Source organism: Oncorhynchus keta, chromosome 32 (assembly GCF_023373465.1).
Source record: "Oncorhynchus keta strain PuntledgeMale-10-30-2019 chromosome 32, Oket_V2, whole genome shotgun sequence".
In the NCBI taxonomy this organism is placed as follows: domain Eukaryota; kingdom Metazoa; phylum Chordata; class Actinopteri; order Salmoniformes; family Salmonidae; genus Oncorhynchus; species Oncorhynchus keta.
In genome coordinates this window covers 12,716,719-12,732,121 of record NC_068452.1, presented here as the reverse complement: position 1 = coordinate 12,732,121, position 15,403 = coordinate 12,716,719, and the positions used below count along the sequence as shown (strand labels likewise).

At 41.9% G+C, this 15,403-nt stretch overlaps 2 protein-coding genes and 1 long non-coding RNA gene across 4 annotated transcripts in view; 1 reads left to right on the top strand and 2 right to left on the bottom strand.

Moving 5' to 3' along the window:
* Positions 1-15,403, top strand: part of LOC118365099 (zinc finger protein ZFP2-like) — a 323,918-nt gene that overhangs the window by 206,573 nt on the left and 101,942 nt on the right. The gene's annotated exons all lie outside the window — the stretch shown is intronic.
* On the bottom strand, positions 6,804-10,171 carry LOC127914408 (uncharacterized). The gene is made up of 3 exons (XR_008088241.1): positions 8,954-10,171; positions 8,793-8,872; positions 6,804-8,658 (listed from the first exon to the last, which is right to left on the bottom strand). It is a non-coding gene; the product is annotated as an uncharacterized LOC127914408 (long non-coding RNA).
* Positions 12,845-15,403, bottom strand: part of LOC127914402 (uncharacterized) — a 267,695-nt gene continuing 265,136 nt past the window's right edge. Inside the window, exon 2 of one of the 2 annotated variants that reach the window (XM_052490255.1) lies at positions 12,845-13,778. In XM_052490255.1, coding sequence (XP_052346215.1) covers positions 13,232-13,778 — 547 coding nt within the window. In that variant the 3' untranslated portion in view covers positions 12,845-13,231. The remainder of the gene's footprint in view (positions 13,779-15,403) is intronic. The other variant, XM_052490254.1, reaches the window with a different exon arrangement.

Here is a 15,403-nt window from a genome sequence, read left to right as displayed (position 1 = left end):
CCCGGAAGCTACAGAGATAGGGAACAGAACAAACAAACAACGCGCTCATCCACAACATAGATAAGTATAATACATATTACTTATATTAAATATGAACATTGATGTGAAATGTGTGCACGAAGACAGAGAAGTTAACTTGTGTGTCGACCCACATTGTTAACTTATCTTATAACGGAGCAGGGAGGAGTAATTAATCTGTGCGTGCGTTAAAGAACCAAATGCTGCCCGCGACCAGTGACGGACTTCAACGTCACAATTATTTATGAGATGCTTTACATTGAAATACAGATAGATGCAGTAGTCCCAGAGTCAATGATCCAAGGTCAGTTTTATATTTCACCTCCTGATTGATGACTAACAATGTTAGAATAAAAAATAGAAACACAAGGCTTAAACATGCTCTCTCTCCATCTTTCTGTCGTCTGCAGATATGTTTTGATGTGAGAGGATGCCAACCCCCAGTCCCATCATCGCCACCTCACCTGCTTTTAAGATGGCAGTGTCTCTAGTTGGCCCAAATGTTATGTAATTGTGATGAACTGAGAGAATATTTAGGTTGCACTGTGAGAGCCACAGTGCTGCCTTCCCTGCTCCTATGTGTTTACCTCTTTCCCTTTCTGACTTTTACACCTCTCCCGCTACCTCTTTCTTTATCATGCACAACATCTGTGCATTGATGTACAGATTGAACTTGTATTGGATAATGAGCTTTTCAATAAAGCGTGTCACATTCTCTACTGGTTGAGATGAAGTATAATTTGATTAAATATTACACCTATCCTGTGTTTATCAGATCAATGCAGATGAAGGTCTTAACCTTTTTATTTAACTAGGCAAGTCAGTTTAAGAACACTTTTTTATTTTCAATAATAGCCTAGGAACAGTGGGTTAACTGCCTGTTCAGGGGCAGAATGACAGATTTGTACCTTGTCAGCTTGGGGATTTGAACTTACAACCTTTTGGTTTGATGTGGTGCCATTTCTGTTCCAATTTTCTGGAAGCTTGCTTCAGAGCTCGGCTATTTTCTGTGTACCAGGGAGCTAGTTTCTTATGAGAAATGTTTTTAGGGGTGCAACTGCATCTAGGGTATTGTGCAAGTTTAAATTGAGTTCCTCGGTTAGGTGGTTAACTGATTTTTGCCCTCTGGCGTCCTTGGGTAGACGGAGGGAATCTGGAAGGACATCAAGGAATCTTTGTGTTGTCTGTGAATTTATAGCACGACTTTTGATGTTCCTTGGTTGGGGTCTGAGCAGATTATTTGTTGCAATTGCAAACGTAATAAAATGGTGGTCCGATAGTCCAGGAAAAACATTAAGATCCACCACATTTATTCCATGGGACAAAACTAGGTCCAGAGTATGACTGTGACAGTGAGTGGGTCCAGAGACATGTTGGACAAAACCCACTTAGTCGATGATGGCTCCGAAAGCCTTTTGGAGTGGGTCTGTGGACTTTTCCATGTGAATATTAAAGTCACCAAAGATTAGAATATTATCTGCTGTAACTACAAGGTCCGATAGGAATTCAGGGAACTCAATGAAGAACGCTGTATATGGCCCAGGAGGCCTGTAAACAGTAGCTATAAAAAGTGATTGAGTAGGCTGCATATATTTCATGACTAGAAGCTCAAAAGACGAAAACTTTTTTTTTTTTTTGTAAATTGAAATTTGCTATCGTAAATGTTGGCAACACCTCCGCCTTTGCGGGATGCATGGGGGGATATGGTCACTAGTGTAGCTGGGAGGTGAGGCCTCATTTAACACAGTAAATTCATCAGGCTTAAGCCATGTTTCAGTCAGGCCAATCACATCAAGATTATGATCAGTGATTAGTTCATTGACTATAATTGCCTTTGAAGTAAGGGATCTAACATTAAGTAGTCCTATTTTGAGATGTGAGGTATCACGATCTCTTTCAATAATGACAGGAATGGAGGTCTTTATCCTAGTGAGATTGCTAAGGCGAACACCGCCATGTTTAGCTTTGCCCAACCTAGGTCGAGGCATAGACACTGTCTCAATGGGGATAGCTGAGCTGACTACACTGACTGTGCTAGTGGCAGACTCCACTATGCTGGCAGGCTGGCTAACAGCCTGCTGCCTGGCCTGCACCCTATTTCATTGTGGAGCTAGAGGAGTTAGAGCCCTGTCTATGTTGGTAGATAAGATGAGAGCACCCCTCCAGCTAGGATGGAGTCCGTCACTCCTCAGCAGGTCAGGCTTGGTCCTGTTTGTGGGTGAGTCCCAGAAAGATGGCCAATTATCTACACATTCTATTTTTTGGGAGGGGCAGAAAACAGTTTTCAACCAGCGATTGAGTTGTGAGACTCTGCTGTAGAGCTTATCACTCCCCCTAACTGGGAGGGGGCCAGAGACAATTACTCGATGCCGACATCTTTCTAGCTGATTTACACACTGAAGCTACGTTGCGCTTGGTGATCTGACTGTTTCATCCGAACATCGTTGGTGCCGACGTGGATAAGAATATCTCTATACTCTCTACACTCGCCAGTTTTAGCTTTAGCCAGCACCATCTTCAGATTTGCCGTAACGTCGGTAGCCTTGCCCCCTGGTAAACAGTGTATGATCGCTAGATGATCTAATGGTCTAATCCTGCGGGTAATGGAGTCGCCAATGACTAGAGTTTTCAATTTGTCAGAGCTAATGGTTTGAAGCTTCGGCGTCTCAGACCCCGTAACGGGAGCAGTAGAGACAAGAGAAGGCTCGGCCTCTGACTCGCTGCTTAATGGGGAAAACCGGTTGAAAGTTTCTGTTGGCTGAATGAGCGACACCGGTTGAGCATTCCTACAGCATTTCCTTCCAGAAACCGTGAGAAAGTTGTCCGGCTGTGGGGACCGTGCAAGGGGATTTATACTAACGTTACTATCTGTACTTACTGGTGGCACAGACGCTGTTTAATCCTTTCCTACACTGAAATTACCCTTGCCTAACGATTGCGTCTGAAGCTGGGCTTGTCGTTCTCCTGTATATTATGAGTACAGCGACTGCAATTAGAAGGCATCATGTTAATGTTACTACTTAGCTTCGGCTGTTGGAGGTCCTGACGAACCATGTCCAGATAAAGCGTCCGGAGTGAAAAAGTTGAGGGGAAAAAACAAAAATATAAACGGTAATTAAAAAGTAAAAACCGTAAAGTTGTCAGGTAGCAAAATAGGTTGGCAACAAAACGCACAGCAACACTAAAACAAGTCTGCAAGTTGTGATCGGGAAAAAAATACATTCATACCTAAAGTGCACCTTTATTTACCAAGATAGAGTATGTGAATATATTAAATGTACAGGCTACAATGTGGGGATGTCATGCATGGTAATAACTACATGTATATAAAACTTGCATCCTTGGTACAACAAATTCTACTCAATCAATTGTCATTCAGGCTCTTTTGAAGTTGATACAACTGGTTATGATAGCTGAGGTTCATAGCTAGGTTCTGAACTAATATGTACACCAAACGGTTGGGTCCATACACAGATCGGCTAGATATCTAGCTACACATCCATGGGCATACAGGTATTTGATCATCCACTGCACAATAAGCAAGACCATAGCTTGCATGGCAAATATCAGCAAGGAAAGCTTACAAAATTGTACATTCAATATGCAGAAAATTCTTCAGCTAGCTAGATTCTATACATCCACTGTATCACAAAATGACAGCCTGGTTTGCTGTTTATTTCAGGAGTCCCTAAAACAACCAGAATTAGACAGTAGATCAAGCTGGTCTGTCATAATATAGTAGAGAAGGCAGATCAAGCAGGTCTGTCAAAATATAATAGATACAGAAGATCTGGCTGATCTGTCATAATATAATAGAGACAGTAAATCTAGCTGGTCTGTCATATTATATAAAAATGACAGAAGATCTAGCTGGTCTCACATAATATAAGAGAGACAGTAGATCTAGCTGGTCTTTCATAATATATTAGAGACAGTAAATCTAGCTGGTCTGTCATAAAATAATTGAGACAGTAGATCTAGCAGGTCTGTCATAATATAACAGATACAGTAGATCTAGCCTCGTCTGTTATAATATAATGAAGACAGATGTAGCTAGTCTGTTGTAATATAATAAAGACAGACAATGTAGCTAGACTGTCTTAGTATAAGAGATAATAGATCTATTTTGTCTGTTATAATATAATTAAGACGGTAGATCTAGCAGGTCTGTCATAATATATTAGAGAATTTAGATGTAGCTGGTCTATCATAATATAATAGAGACAGTAGATCTAGCTGGTCTTTCGTGATATTAATGAGACAGTATATTTAGCTGGTCTGCCATAATATCATTGAGACAGTAGATCTAGCTTTTCTGTCGTAATGTAATAGAGATAATAGATCTAGCTGGTCTGTCATAATATAGAAGAGACAGTAAATCAAGCTGGCCTGTCATAATATTATTAAGACAGTAGATCGAGCAGGTCTGTCATAATATAATTAAGACAGTAGATCTAGCAGGTCTGTCATAAAATAGCAGAGACAGTAGTTTTAGCTGGTCTGTGATAATATAATATAGAAGGTAGATGTAGCTGGTCTGTCATAATATAATTGAGACAGTAGATATAGCTGATCTGTCATAATATATTAGAGACTTGAGATGTAGCTGGTCTGTCATAATATAGAAGAGACAGTAAATCTAGCTGGTCTGTCATAATGTAAAAGAGGCAGTAGATATAGCTGGTCTGTCATAACATAATAGAGACAGTAGATAAAGCTGGTCTGTTGTAATACAATAAAGACAGATGTAGCTGGGCTGTCATAATATAATATAGATAATAGATCTAGCTGGTATGTCATAATATAATAGAGACAGTAGATCTAGCTGGTCTGGCATAATATAATTGAGACAATAGATATAGCTGGTCTTTCATAATATAAATGAGACAGTAGATCAAGCAGGTCTATCATAATATATTAGAGACTGGAGATGTAGATGGTCTGTCATAATATAGTAGAGACAGTAGATCTAGCTGGTCTGTCATGAAATAATTGAGACAGTAGATCAAGCAGGTCTGTCATAATACAGAAGAGACAGTAGATCTAGCTAGTCTGTTATAATATAATTAAGACGGTAGATCTAGCTTTTCTGTCGTAATATAATAGAGACAATAGATATAGCCGGTCTGTCGTAATTTAATAGAGACAGTAGTTATAGCTGGTCTGTTGTAAAATAAAAAAGACAGATGTAGCTGGCCTGTCATAATATAGAAGAGGTAATAGATCTAGCTGGTCTGTCATGCGGAGCTGTGAGGGGAACGGCACCTCAGTACCTCCAGGCTCTGATCAGGCCCTACACCCAAACAAGGGCACTGCGTTCATCCACCTCTGGCCTGCTCGCCTCCCTACCACTGAGGAAGTACAGTTCCCGCTCAGCCCAGTCAAAACTGTTCGCTGCTCTGGCCCCCCAATGGTGGAACAAACTCCCTCACGACGCCAGGACAGCGGAGTCAATCACCACCTTCCGGAGACACCTGAAACCCCACCTCTTTAAGGAATACCTAGGATAGGATAAAGTAATCCTTCTCACCCCCCTTAAAATATTTAGATGCACTATTGTAAAGTGGCTGTTCCACTGGATGTCATAAGGTGAATGCACCAATTTGTAAGTCGCTCTGGATAAGTGCGTCTGCTAAATGACTTAAATGTAAATGTAATGTAAATGTCATAATACAGAAGAGACAGTAGATCTCGCTGGTCTGTCATAAAATAATTGAGACAGTAGATCAAGCTGGTCTGTCATAATACAGAAGAGACAGTAGATCTAGCTAGTCTGTTATAATATAATTAAGATGGTAGATCTAGCTTTTCTGTCGTAATATAATAGAGGTAATAGATCAAGCTGGCCTGTCATAATATAAGAAAGACAGTAGATTTAGCTGGTCTGTCATAATATAATTGAGACAGTAGATCTAGCTGGTCTGTCATAATATAGAAGACACAGTAGATCTAGCTACTCTGTTGTAAAATATTAAAGACAGGAGATGTAGCTGGACTGTCATAATATAATATAGATAATATCTAACTGGTCTGTCATAATATAATTAAGACAGTAGATCTAGCAGGTCTCTCATTATATAATTAAGACAGTAGATATAGCTGATGTGTCATATCATTGAGACAGTAGACATAGCTGATGTGTCATAATATAAAATAGACAATAGATATTGCTGGTCTGTCGTAATATAATAAATACAGTAGATGTAGCTGGTCTGTCATAATATTGTAGACGCAGTAGATCTAGCTGGTCTGTCATAATATAGTAGAGACAGTAGATCTAGCAGGTTTGTCATAATATAATAGAGACAGTATAACTAGCTGGTATTTCGTAATACAAATAAGACATTAGATCTAGATGGTCTGCCATAAAATGATCGAGATAGTAGATCGAGCTTGTCTGTCAAAATATAATTGAGACAGTAGATGTAGCTGGTCTGTCATAATATAATTGAGACAGTAGATCTAGCTGGTCTGGCATATAATAATTGAGACAGTAGATGTAGCTGGTCTGTCATAATATATTATGGATTCTAGATGTAGCTGGTCTGGCATAATATATTATGGACTCTCGATATCGCTGGTCTGCCATAATATAATTGAGACAGTAGATCTAGCTGGTCTGTCATATAATAATTCAGACAGTAGATGTGCTGGTCCATCATAATATATTAGAGACATTTCAGGCTTCAAACATAAAGATATAAAACTGTATTTTTTTTGTGAAGAATCAACAACAAGTGGGACACAATCATGGAGTGGAACGACATTTATTGGATATTTCTAACTTTTTTAACAAATCAAAAACTGAAAAATTGGGCGTGCAAAATTATTCAGCCCCTTTACTTTCAGTGCAGCAAACTCTCTCCAGAAGTTCAGTGAGGATCTCTGAATGATCCAATGTTGACCTAAATGACTAATGATGATAAATACAATCCACCTGTGTGTAATCAAGTCTCCGTATAAATGCATAGTCTCAGAGGTCCGTTAAAAGCGCAGAGAGCATCATGAAGAACAAGGAACACACCAGGCAGGTCCGAGATACTGTTGTGAAGAAGTTTAAAGCCGGATTTGGATAGAAAAAGATTTCCCAAGCTTTAAACATCCCAATGAGCACTGTGCAAGCGATAATATTGAAATGGAAGGAGTATCAGACCACTGCAAATCTACCAAGATCTGGCCGTCCCTCTAAACTTTCAGCTCATACAAGGAGAAGACTGATCAGAGATGCAGCCAAGAGGCCCATGATCACTCTGGATGAACTGCAGAGATCTACAGCTGAGGTGGGAGACTCTGTCCATAGGACAACAATCAGTCGTATATTGCACAAATCTGGCCTTTATGGAAGAGTGGCAAGAAGAAAGCCATTTCTTAAAGATATCCATAAAAAGTGTTGTTTAAAGTTTGCCACAAGCCACCTGGGAGACACACCAAACATGTGGAAGAAGGTGCTCTGGTCAGATGAAACCAAAATTGAACTTTTTGGCAACAATGCAAAACATTATGTTTGGCATAAAAGCAACACAGCTCATCACCCTGAACACACCATCCCCACTGTCAAACATGGTGGTGGCAGCATCATGGATTGGGCCTGCTATTCTTCAGCAGGGACAGGGAAGATGGTTAAAATTGATGGGAAGATGGATGGAGCCAAATACAGGACCATTATGGAAGAACCTGATGGAGTCTGCAAAAGACCTGAGACTGGGACGGAGATTTGTCTTCCAACAAGACAATGATCCAAAACATAAAGCAAAATCTACAATGGAATGGTTCAAAAATAAACATATCCAGGTGTTAGAATGGCAAAGTCAAAGTCCAGACCTGAATCCAATTGAGAATCTGTGGAAAGAACTGAAAACTGCTGTTCACAAATGCTCTCCATCCAACCTCACTGAGCTCGAGCTGTTTTGCAAGGAGGAATGTGAAAAAAATTCAGTCTCTCGATGTGCAAAACTGATAGAGACATACCCCAAGCGATTTACAGCTGTAATCGCAGCAAAAGGTGGCGCTACAAAGTATTAACTTAGGGGGGCTGAATAATTTTGCACGCCCAATTTTCAGGTTTTGATTTGTTAAAAAAGTTTGAAATATCCAATAAATGTCATTCCACTTCATGATTGTGACCCACTTGTTGATTCTTCACAAAAAAATACAGTTTTATATCTTTATGTTTGAAGCCTGAAATGTGGCAAAAGGTCGCAAAGTTCAAGGGGGCCGAATACTTTCGCAAGGCACTGTATATATATATTTTTAAATGATGATGTAGAATAAAAACAACATACATTAAACATGAATCATAGGTAAACAACATTGTAGACTTGATGCTAAATACAGATTTTCAGCTTACTGTGCATTTCATATTCACTTAGTTATGTTAGGAAGTTTGCCATCTTTATGACCGGCCCTGGTAACTTCACCCAACTTCTCTTCTCCCCAGAACACAGTAACTTAACAACATAAGTGTTTTTCTTACATTTTGGGGAAATTTAAGGGAAAATAAAAAATACAGCCCTAGTAAAGTCCCATGGAGACGTCCTCGAGGGCGTGGATGTTCTCCCCATCAAAGGCCAGCGGGATTTCACTCTCATGGTGAAATGGATTTCCACCGATGTGCAGTAAAGGAGTGAAGAGCGGTGAAATCTGTGTCAACAAAAGTAAGAAAAGATTAATACACATACATTGAACAAAGAACATAACAAATGTTCAGCTGTAGTTTTATATAAGCATGCACACTTATGCTTATGAAGAAACAGATGATTGGTGCATAGGCATACCTTGTCATGGACATAAAGGCCACTCGGTTCCTCTTTGAAGAGGTTGGGCAAGAGCAGAATCGCTGCTGTGGTCTCCAGTCCTAGTAAAGCATTGATCTTACTACACTTGCTAATTTTATTGCAAAATACATTAGAGAAAGGGAAGGAATAAGAGCAAATACCTCTTCTGTACTGTCCTAAAAGGACTGTCAAAATAGCAGGATGATGTCCTCACCCCTGCCTCTCTACCTCTGCTAGTCCTTGAAATCTCGTTTTGTCTATATCCATTCCATTGACTTTATTCATTTCTGAGAAGATCTGAAAAGATAATTAAGATAATTAAAGCGGACATGTAACGTTTCCAAAATGGGATAGTATTGTCCATGTAACGTTTCCAAATTGGGATAGTATTGTAGATGTAACGTTTCCAAAATGGGATATTATTGTACATGTAACATTTCCAAAATGGGATATTATTGTACATGTAACGTTTCCAAAATGGGATATTATTGTACATGTAACGTTTCCAAAATGGGATATTATTGTCCATGTAACGTTTCCAAAATGGGATATTATTGTCCATGTAACGTTTCCAAAATGGGATAGTATTGTCCATGTAACGTTTCCAAAATGGGATAGTATTGTACATGTAAAGTTACGCCCCCTTGTGAGTTAATAGTATAGCATGCTGTAGCAGGCTATATAAAGAGGAAGAGCTCCATTGACGATTCAGTTCGTTGTAACATCTCGTCAGGACTGGTCACCGTCCTTAGTTAGTTAACGTTTGCTAGTTCATTATCACAAAACTGAGAACTGCTCTAAATTGGAAACGTACGTTATTGAGTGTAAAGCCATGTTGGCTTTATGGAAACGATATACAATATATGGGAACGAATATAGTTGAGGGAAATAATCCAAACCTAGTTGTGCCTAGTTAGGACATAACGTTATCTTGCTAGATAACGGTACTGTACTGTAGCTCATACAACGCCGACGGTCAAACCCGGCTTTCTAATATTTACGGTCGTCACGACTTCTATCGAAGTCGTTGCCTCTCCTTGTTCGGGCGGTGCTCGGAGGTCGACGTCACCGGTCTTCTCGCCATCATTGATCCATTTTCCATTGGTTTTGTCTTGTCTTCCCACACACCTGTTTTTAATCCCATTCATTACCTGTTGTGTATTTAACCCTCTGTTTCCCCTCATGTCTTTGTTAGAGATTGTTTTATTGTCAGTGTAGTTTTATGTTGTATCGGTGCTCGACGGGTCCTCGTACCCATGTTTGTTTATGGCTGTACATTTTAGTGTTATGGAGCATGTTACGTGTACATTTATTAAAAGACTCAATTTACACTCCATTTTGACTCTCCTACGCCTGACTTCCCTGCCACCTATACACACGACGCCGACAACGGTAATTAACTATAGTAACGTTACGGAAGATATACACAGAAAACCATAATTGTCTTCGTTATTCATTATTAGTATGTTATATTATTATAAATTATTTCTAGACATATTCAGAGCCAAACATCAACCCAATTTAACCTTTTTAACGTGTTGTCGCATCCATACTTGTCACCATCGTTTTCAGTTCTAATTGCTAAATTCCCGGAAGAAGTCCAGCAACAACGAGGCAATACCCGTGCCCTAGCCCATACTCGATGAACCCACCTTCTAACAAGTTCTTTGAATAACCTTTTGGGGCTGTTTTTCATTGACCAAGAACCCTACGGCTCTTAGGGGATCTGAGAACAACTCCAGTTGAACCCTTAATTTTTAGAGTTGTAGTCAGCTCTATTTACTCTCAGATTTAAAACATGATGATTAGCATCAACGATCAAGTCAGCTGCGGCTGCTCCAATACAGTATGAGGTGAGACGGTGAACTGGGCAGTCAGCTGCTCCAATACAGTATGAGGTGAGACGTGAACTGATGTTGAATCATAATGATCATAAAGTTAATTAGTTAACTGTTAAATAGTATATGGCATATTAAATATATTAAGCTATTGGAATATTGTACATCAACATACATTATTGTTTCATTAGATTTCACATAATAAAGATATGTAATATTTTCAAGGTCAGAAGTCAGATCCCGTCATATATACATATATTCATACACACACCCGGCCATTAACTGCCCCTCTCAGTTTCCCTTATCTCACGACTCCTTGACACACAGACATTTCATCTCACGAACACACACACTTTACTCCCCTCTCAGTTTCCCTTATCTCACGACTCCTAGACACACAGACATTTCATCGCATGAACACACACACCTCACTCCCCTCGCTACTGGTCGGGTGCTAACAGCAGAGGACTCTGCTGTGCACCAATGGGGCTCCTGCTCTGGCTAGAGCAGGTCCTCCTCCAACCCTTCGGGACCATTCAGAAGACGAGACGACAAGACTCCATGTATAATATTTGCTGCAACCTCTGTCTAATGCCTTTTTTGCTGACTCCTTATTGAGTCATATGACTAGGTCCGTGCACGTTAACTGCAGGGCAAGATATCTTTTGACTCAAACTACCATTTTGTTACAACTGAAATCCACTCTGTCCAGCGTCCATGATTTGGTCTCAACTCTCCAGTATTTGAACACCTGCTATGTAAAAGAGACAGAAGAATGCACAATGGTCAGTGCTATCCGGGATCCTTGGGACATCCCTACCCTAAACCCTAACCCCTACCTTAACCCCTTTAAGAGTCAACTTCAATGGGCTAGGGACGTCCCAAGGATGTATCTCTACCTGAAAATACATGATCAAAGTGATTGATAGTTGGTATTCAGCAGTCATAAACACTTATTTACTTTAATGAACTACTAAAATAGTGATTTTGTCAGACAGCAGCTCTACACTTTATTGACTGACTGAGCCATTTATCCTTCCATCCCTCATCAGCCTTCCTCTCCTCTGAAGACCCAGTGAGGGTGGAGCTCAGTCAGAGAGCTGTTAAGGAACTGGTTAGGAAGAACACTTCTACAGACAGAGGTCACACATGGTTTAGATGGTAAATATGTCCCCTTTGCGGTTCATCACGTCAGCAAAAGGGAATATGTTCCATCATCCATGTTTATTTACAATAGTGTAAAATTCTCACCCCTTTTGGCTGTATGAAAATTAATTTCCCATCAGGCACACACATTTGTTCTTTGTTATTATGAAGGTAATTTGTGTAGAATGTACTTTACCCCACTAATTCACCCCATCTCTTTACAATGCTTATTTATATTCAGTGGCCTGACTGCGTCCAGACTATGTCAAAGGCCCATCCTGGTAGATCTGAACCTAATGCAGCTTGGAGTGATCAGATGACAGAAGTCACATTTAGGTGCCAGGGGTAACTGAGGCCGTAGATTCTCCATATCCATTACTTTGAGTGTTTTATGTAATATTACTGAATGTGTTTCTGTGTTGCAGGGGCAGTCAAGAAATGGAACGGCAAGGCCACAGAACATGACATAAGAGCTGCGGGAGACAACCTCAACCTCCCGGTAGAGCCGGGGGTGGTGTTTACTACTCCACCACGCCTTCAGCAGGCTTGATACTGTTTTTCATACTAAGATGGACCAAGAGATTGTTGATTGGTCATTCATTGGGTGAAATCAAATCAAGCTTCATTTATACAGCACATTTCAGACATTGATGCAACACAATGGCTTCACAGGGAAAAAAACTTTTTTAAAAATGGAGAAAAAAAACAGAAATATTTAGTACACAACAAACAGAAGACGAACAACTGAAAGAATGAGCATCCTAAGGAAATGCCATTGATTAAAACTATTAAATCAGATGCAATATCCAACCCAAAATATAACTTTGTTTTTTAGGAGGGGCACTGAAAGTTGACTAGTAACAACTGGAACCTAAAAGACACCCACCATGAGACCCACTAAATCTGCTCAAGAAGAGGCAAACAAAAGAAAAGAACATTGAAAAAAATAATTTATTACCATTCATACTTTACAAAATCATAATTCTCATTCATTCTTAATTAATTCTATTTACAAAAACATCAAACAAAAACAAACCTCAGGGAGCATCGTCCCTCCCGGTCATACCTAACCAATACCTAACCCTTTCCCTATCTCCCCTTCCCTAATCTATCCCTTTACAAATCTCACTCCAACACTCCCAGCCCTAATCCCCCCTTCCACCTCTCCCATGCATGCTGCATGCTGCCCCCACTTCCTATCCTCCCTCTTCATCCTCCCCCTCAAATCACCTTCCACACTCCTCACTATCCCTTCCACCCCCCAATCTCTCCCTGTCTTGACTAAATTCTGCCTGGCTTCCCACAGTCCCCTTTTAAAGAGACTCATGAGAAGCCAGAGTAGAAACCTGTCCCTATCCGTTCCCCTCACTCTCCCTACGCCTCTCTCTAGCCTATCCCATGTCAACACAAAATCACTCCTAACCACACCTAGCAATACCCGTGCCCTAGCCCATACTAGTAGGCATGGCGCACAGTCTCCTCCCTGCCACAAGCAGATCTTGGACAGGTGGGGGATCGCGACAAACTATGCCGGTACATGATGGAACGTACCGGCAAGCACTTGTGGAGGCTCAACCAATTCAGGTCCTTGAGCCTGTTGTCCAGGCCCCACGCCTGCACTCCCTCCCAGAACACTGACGAGATGCCCGCTACGGGCGCAGGACTCCCTGCCTGCCTGACCTCTTCGTACAGGTGCCTGTGATCTAAACCTACTCGGGCAACTTCAACCTCGGGGTGCGCACGCAGCCACTTTGCCGCATGGCCAAAGTGCCACGGCAGCTGTTCCGCCCGAGGACCCGCGTTAGACCACACCATTACGCTTCTCGCCTGGTACGAGAAGAACACCCGCAGGAGGTAACCGGACGGGTGTATCACTGGCTGAGCAAGCTCCGCTAACAAGAAAGAAACAAAAATTGAGTCCAGCTTGAGGGGGAAATGTGGTACCCCCCTACCTCCCTCCCCGATGGGACAGATCATGCGTGCCCTGGCGACCCACTCGCACCTGACACTCCACATAAACTGAAACACAAGCCTCACTAGAGGCCTCCTCAGACAAGCCGGCAATGGGTAGATAGATGTATGCCAAATACAAGAGACGGCAACACATCCACCTTTAGGACCAGGACTTTGCCCATACAAGACAAATACCTAGCCTTCCACATTGCTAGCTTCCTCTGTACCACTGCGATACGCATGTTCCAGTTTAGCGTCGCTGAGCCGGAGGTCTCAAAATGAACCCTGAGAATCCTCAGGGCCCCTTCGCAGAGAGATAAACCCCCAGGCACATCCGTTCTACCGCACCATCTTCCGAAAAACTTGACGGAAAACTTTGCATGGTTCAGAACTGCTCCCGACGCTCGGGTGAAATCCCCAAAGATGGCAAGGGACCTTGTCAGGCACGAGTCCTTGCACAACAGCAAGGAAGTGTTGTCGGCGTACTGCGTCATCTTAACACGCAGCCCACCACTTCCAGGGATCAACAAGCCTTCCACCCCTGTGTCTGCCCTAATGGCAGCCCCCAGAGGCTCCATGTACATAACGAAGAGGAGAGCCGAGAGTGTGCATCCCTGCCTGACCCCAGACGAGAGGTCAAAAACGTCACTTAAGTGACTATTTACACTAACCCGACACACCGCTCCGACATATAAAGTACGGATCCATCCTATAAACTTCTCCCCAAATCCTAATCTACCTAACACCCTGAATAGAAAAGATCTATTCACGCGATCAAAAGCTTTCGCCTGATCTAGCGCTGCTACCATTAAAGGCAGCCCTCTATCTTCAACCCAAGCGATGGAATCCCTGATCAACTGTAGGTTCCATCTTATAGAGCGGCCCTCTACCCCGCACGTCTGATCCTCGTGGACAACTTAGGGAAGGGCTGTGCGCAACCGGTCTGCTAAAACCTTTGCAAGAATCTTGTAATCTACGCACAGCATGGTTGCCAAGGTCAGTCGCTTCCCCCTTCTTATAAAGAAGTGACAGCACACCAACAGCCATTGATCCCCCCGGGACCCCCGTCTCAAGGATGGCCTTCAAGACCTCGAGAACCACTGGTCCAAGTATACCCCAAAACTTGAGGTAAAACTCAGCCGGCAGCCCATCCATCCCAGGCACCTTCCCTTTTCCCATCCTCCTAAGAGCGCTCTCAACCTCTTCTAGTGAGATCTGGGCCTCCATCACGTCTCTAATGTCCTCTGGCAACCGCCGGGACAAGTGTTCTAAAAACACGTTTCCCTGCTCTACATCTATTTCCCTTTCCTTAAATAAACATTGGAAATGATCAGTTGTCACCCTGACCATTTCCTCTAGTTTACTTACTATACTACCATTTTCTTCCCTAACTCCATGCATTACCTTCCTACTCTGTCTGGCCCTAACTGACTTAAAGAACATAGCGGAAAAATTCTCATTATGTTCTAGAAAGCCACTATGCGCACGCTCCAGGAAAGCTCGAGCCTTCTGCTCCTGCAGCTCCCTGAGCTGCGCCTTTAGGGCTGCGAATCTCTCCCAGTCAATCGACCCGCCGAGGTTGCCTGCCTCGTACTCGAGTTCAATTAACCTTTGGATACGATCCACCTCCCTCCTTTCCTCCCTTTTTTTCCTTCTACAATATCCTATTATAAA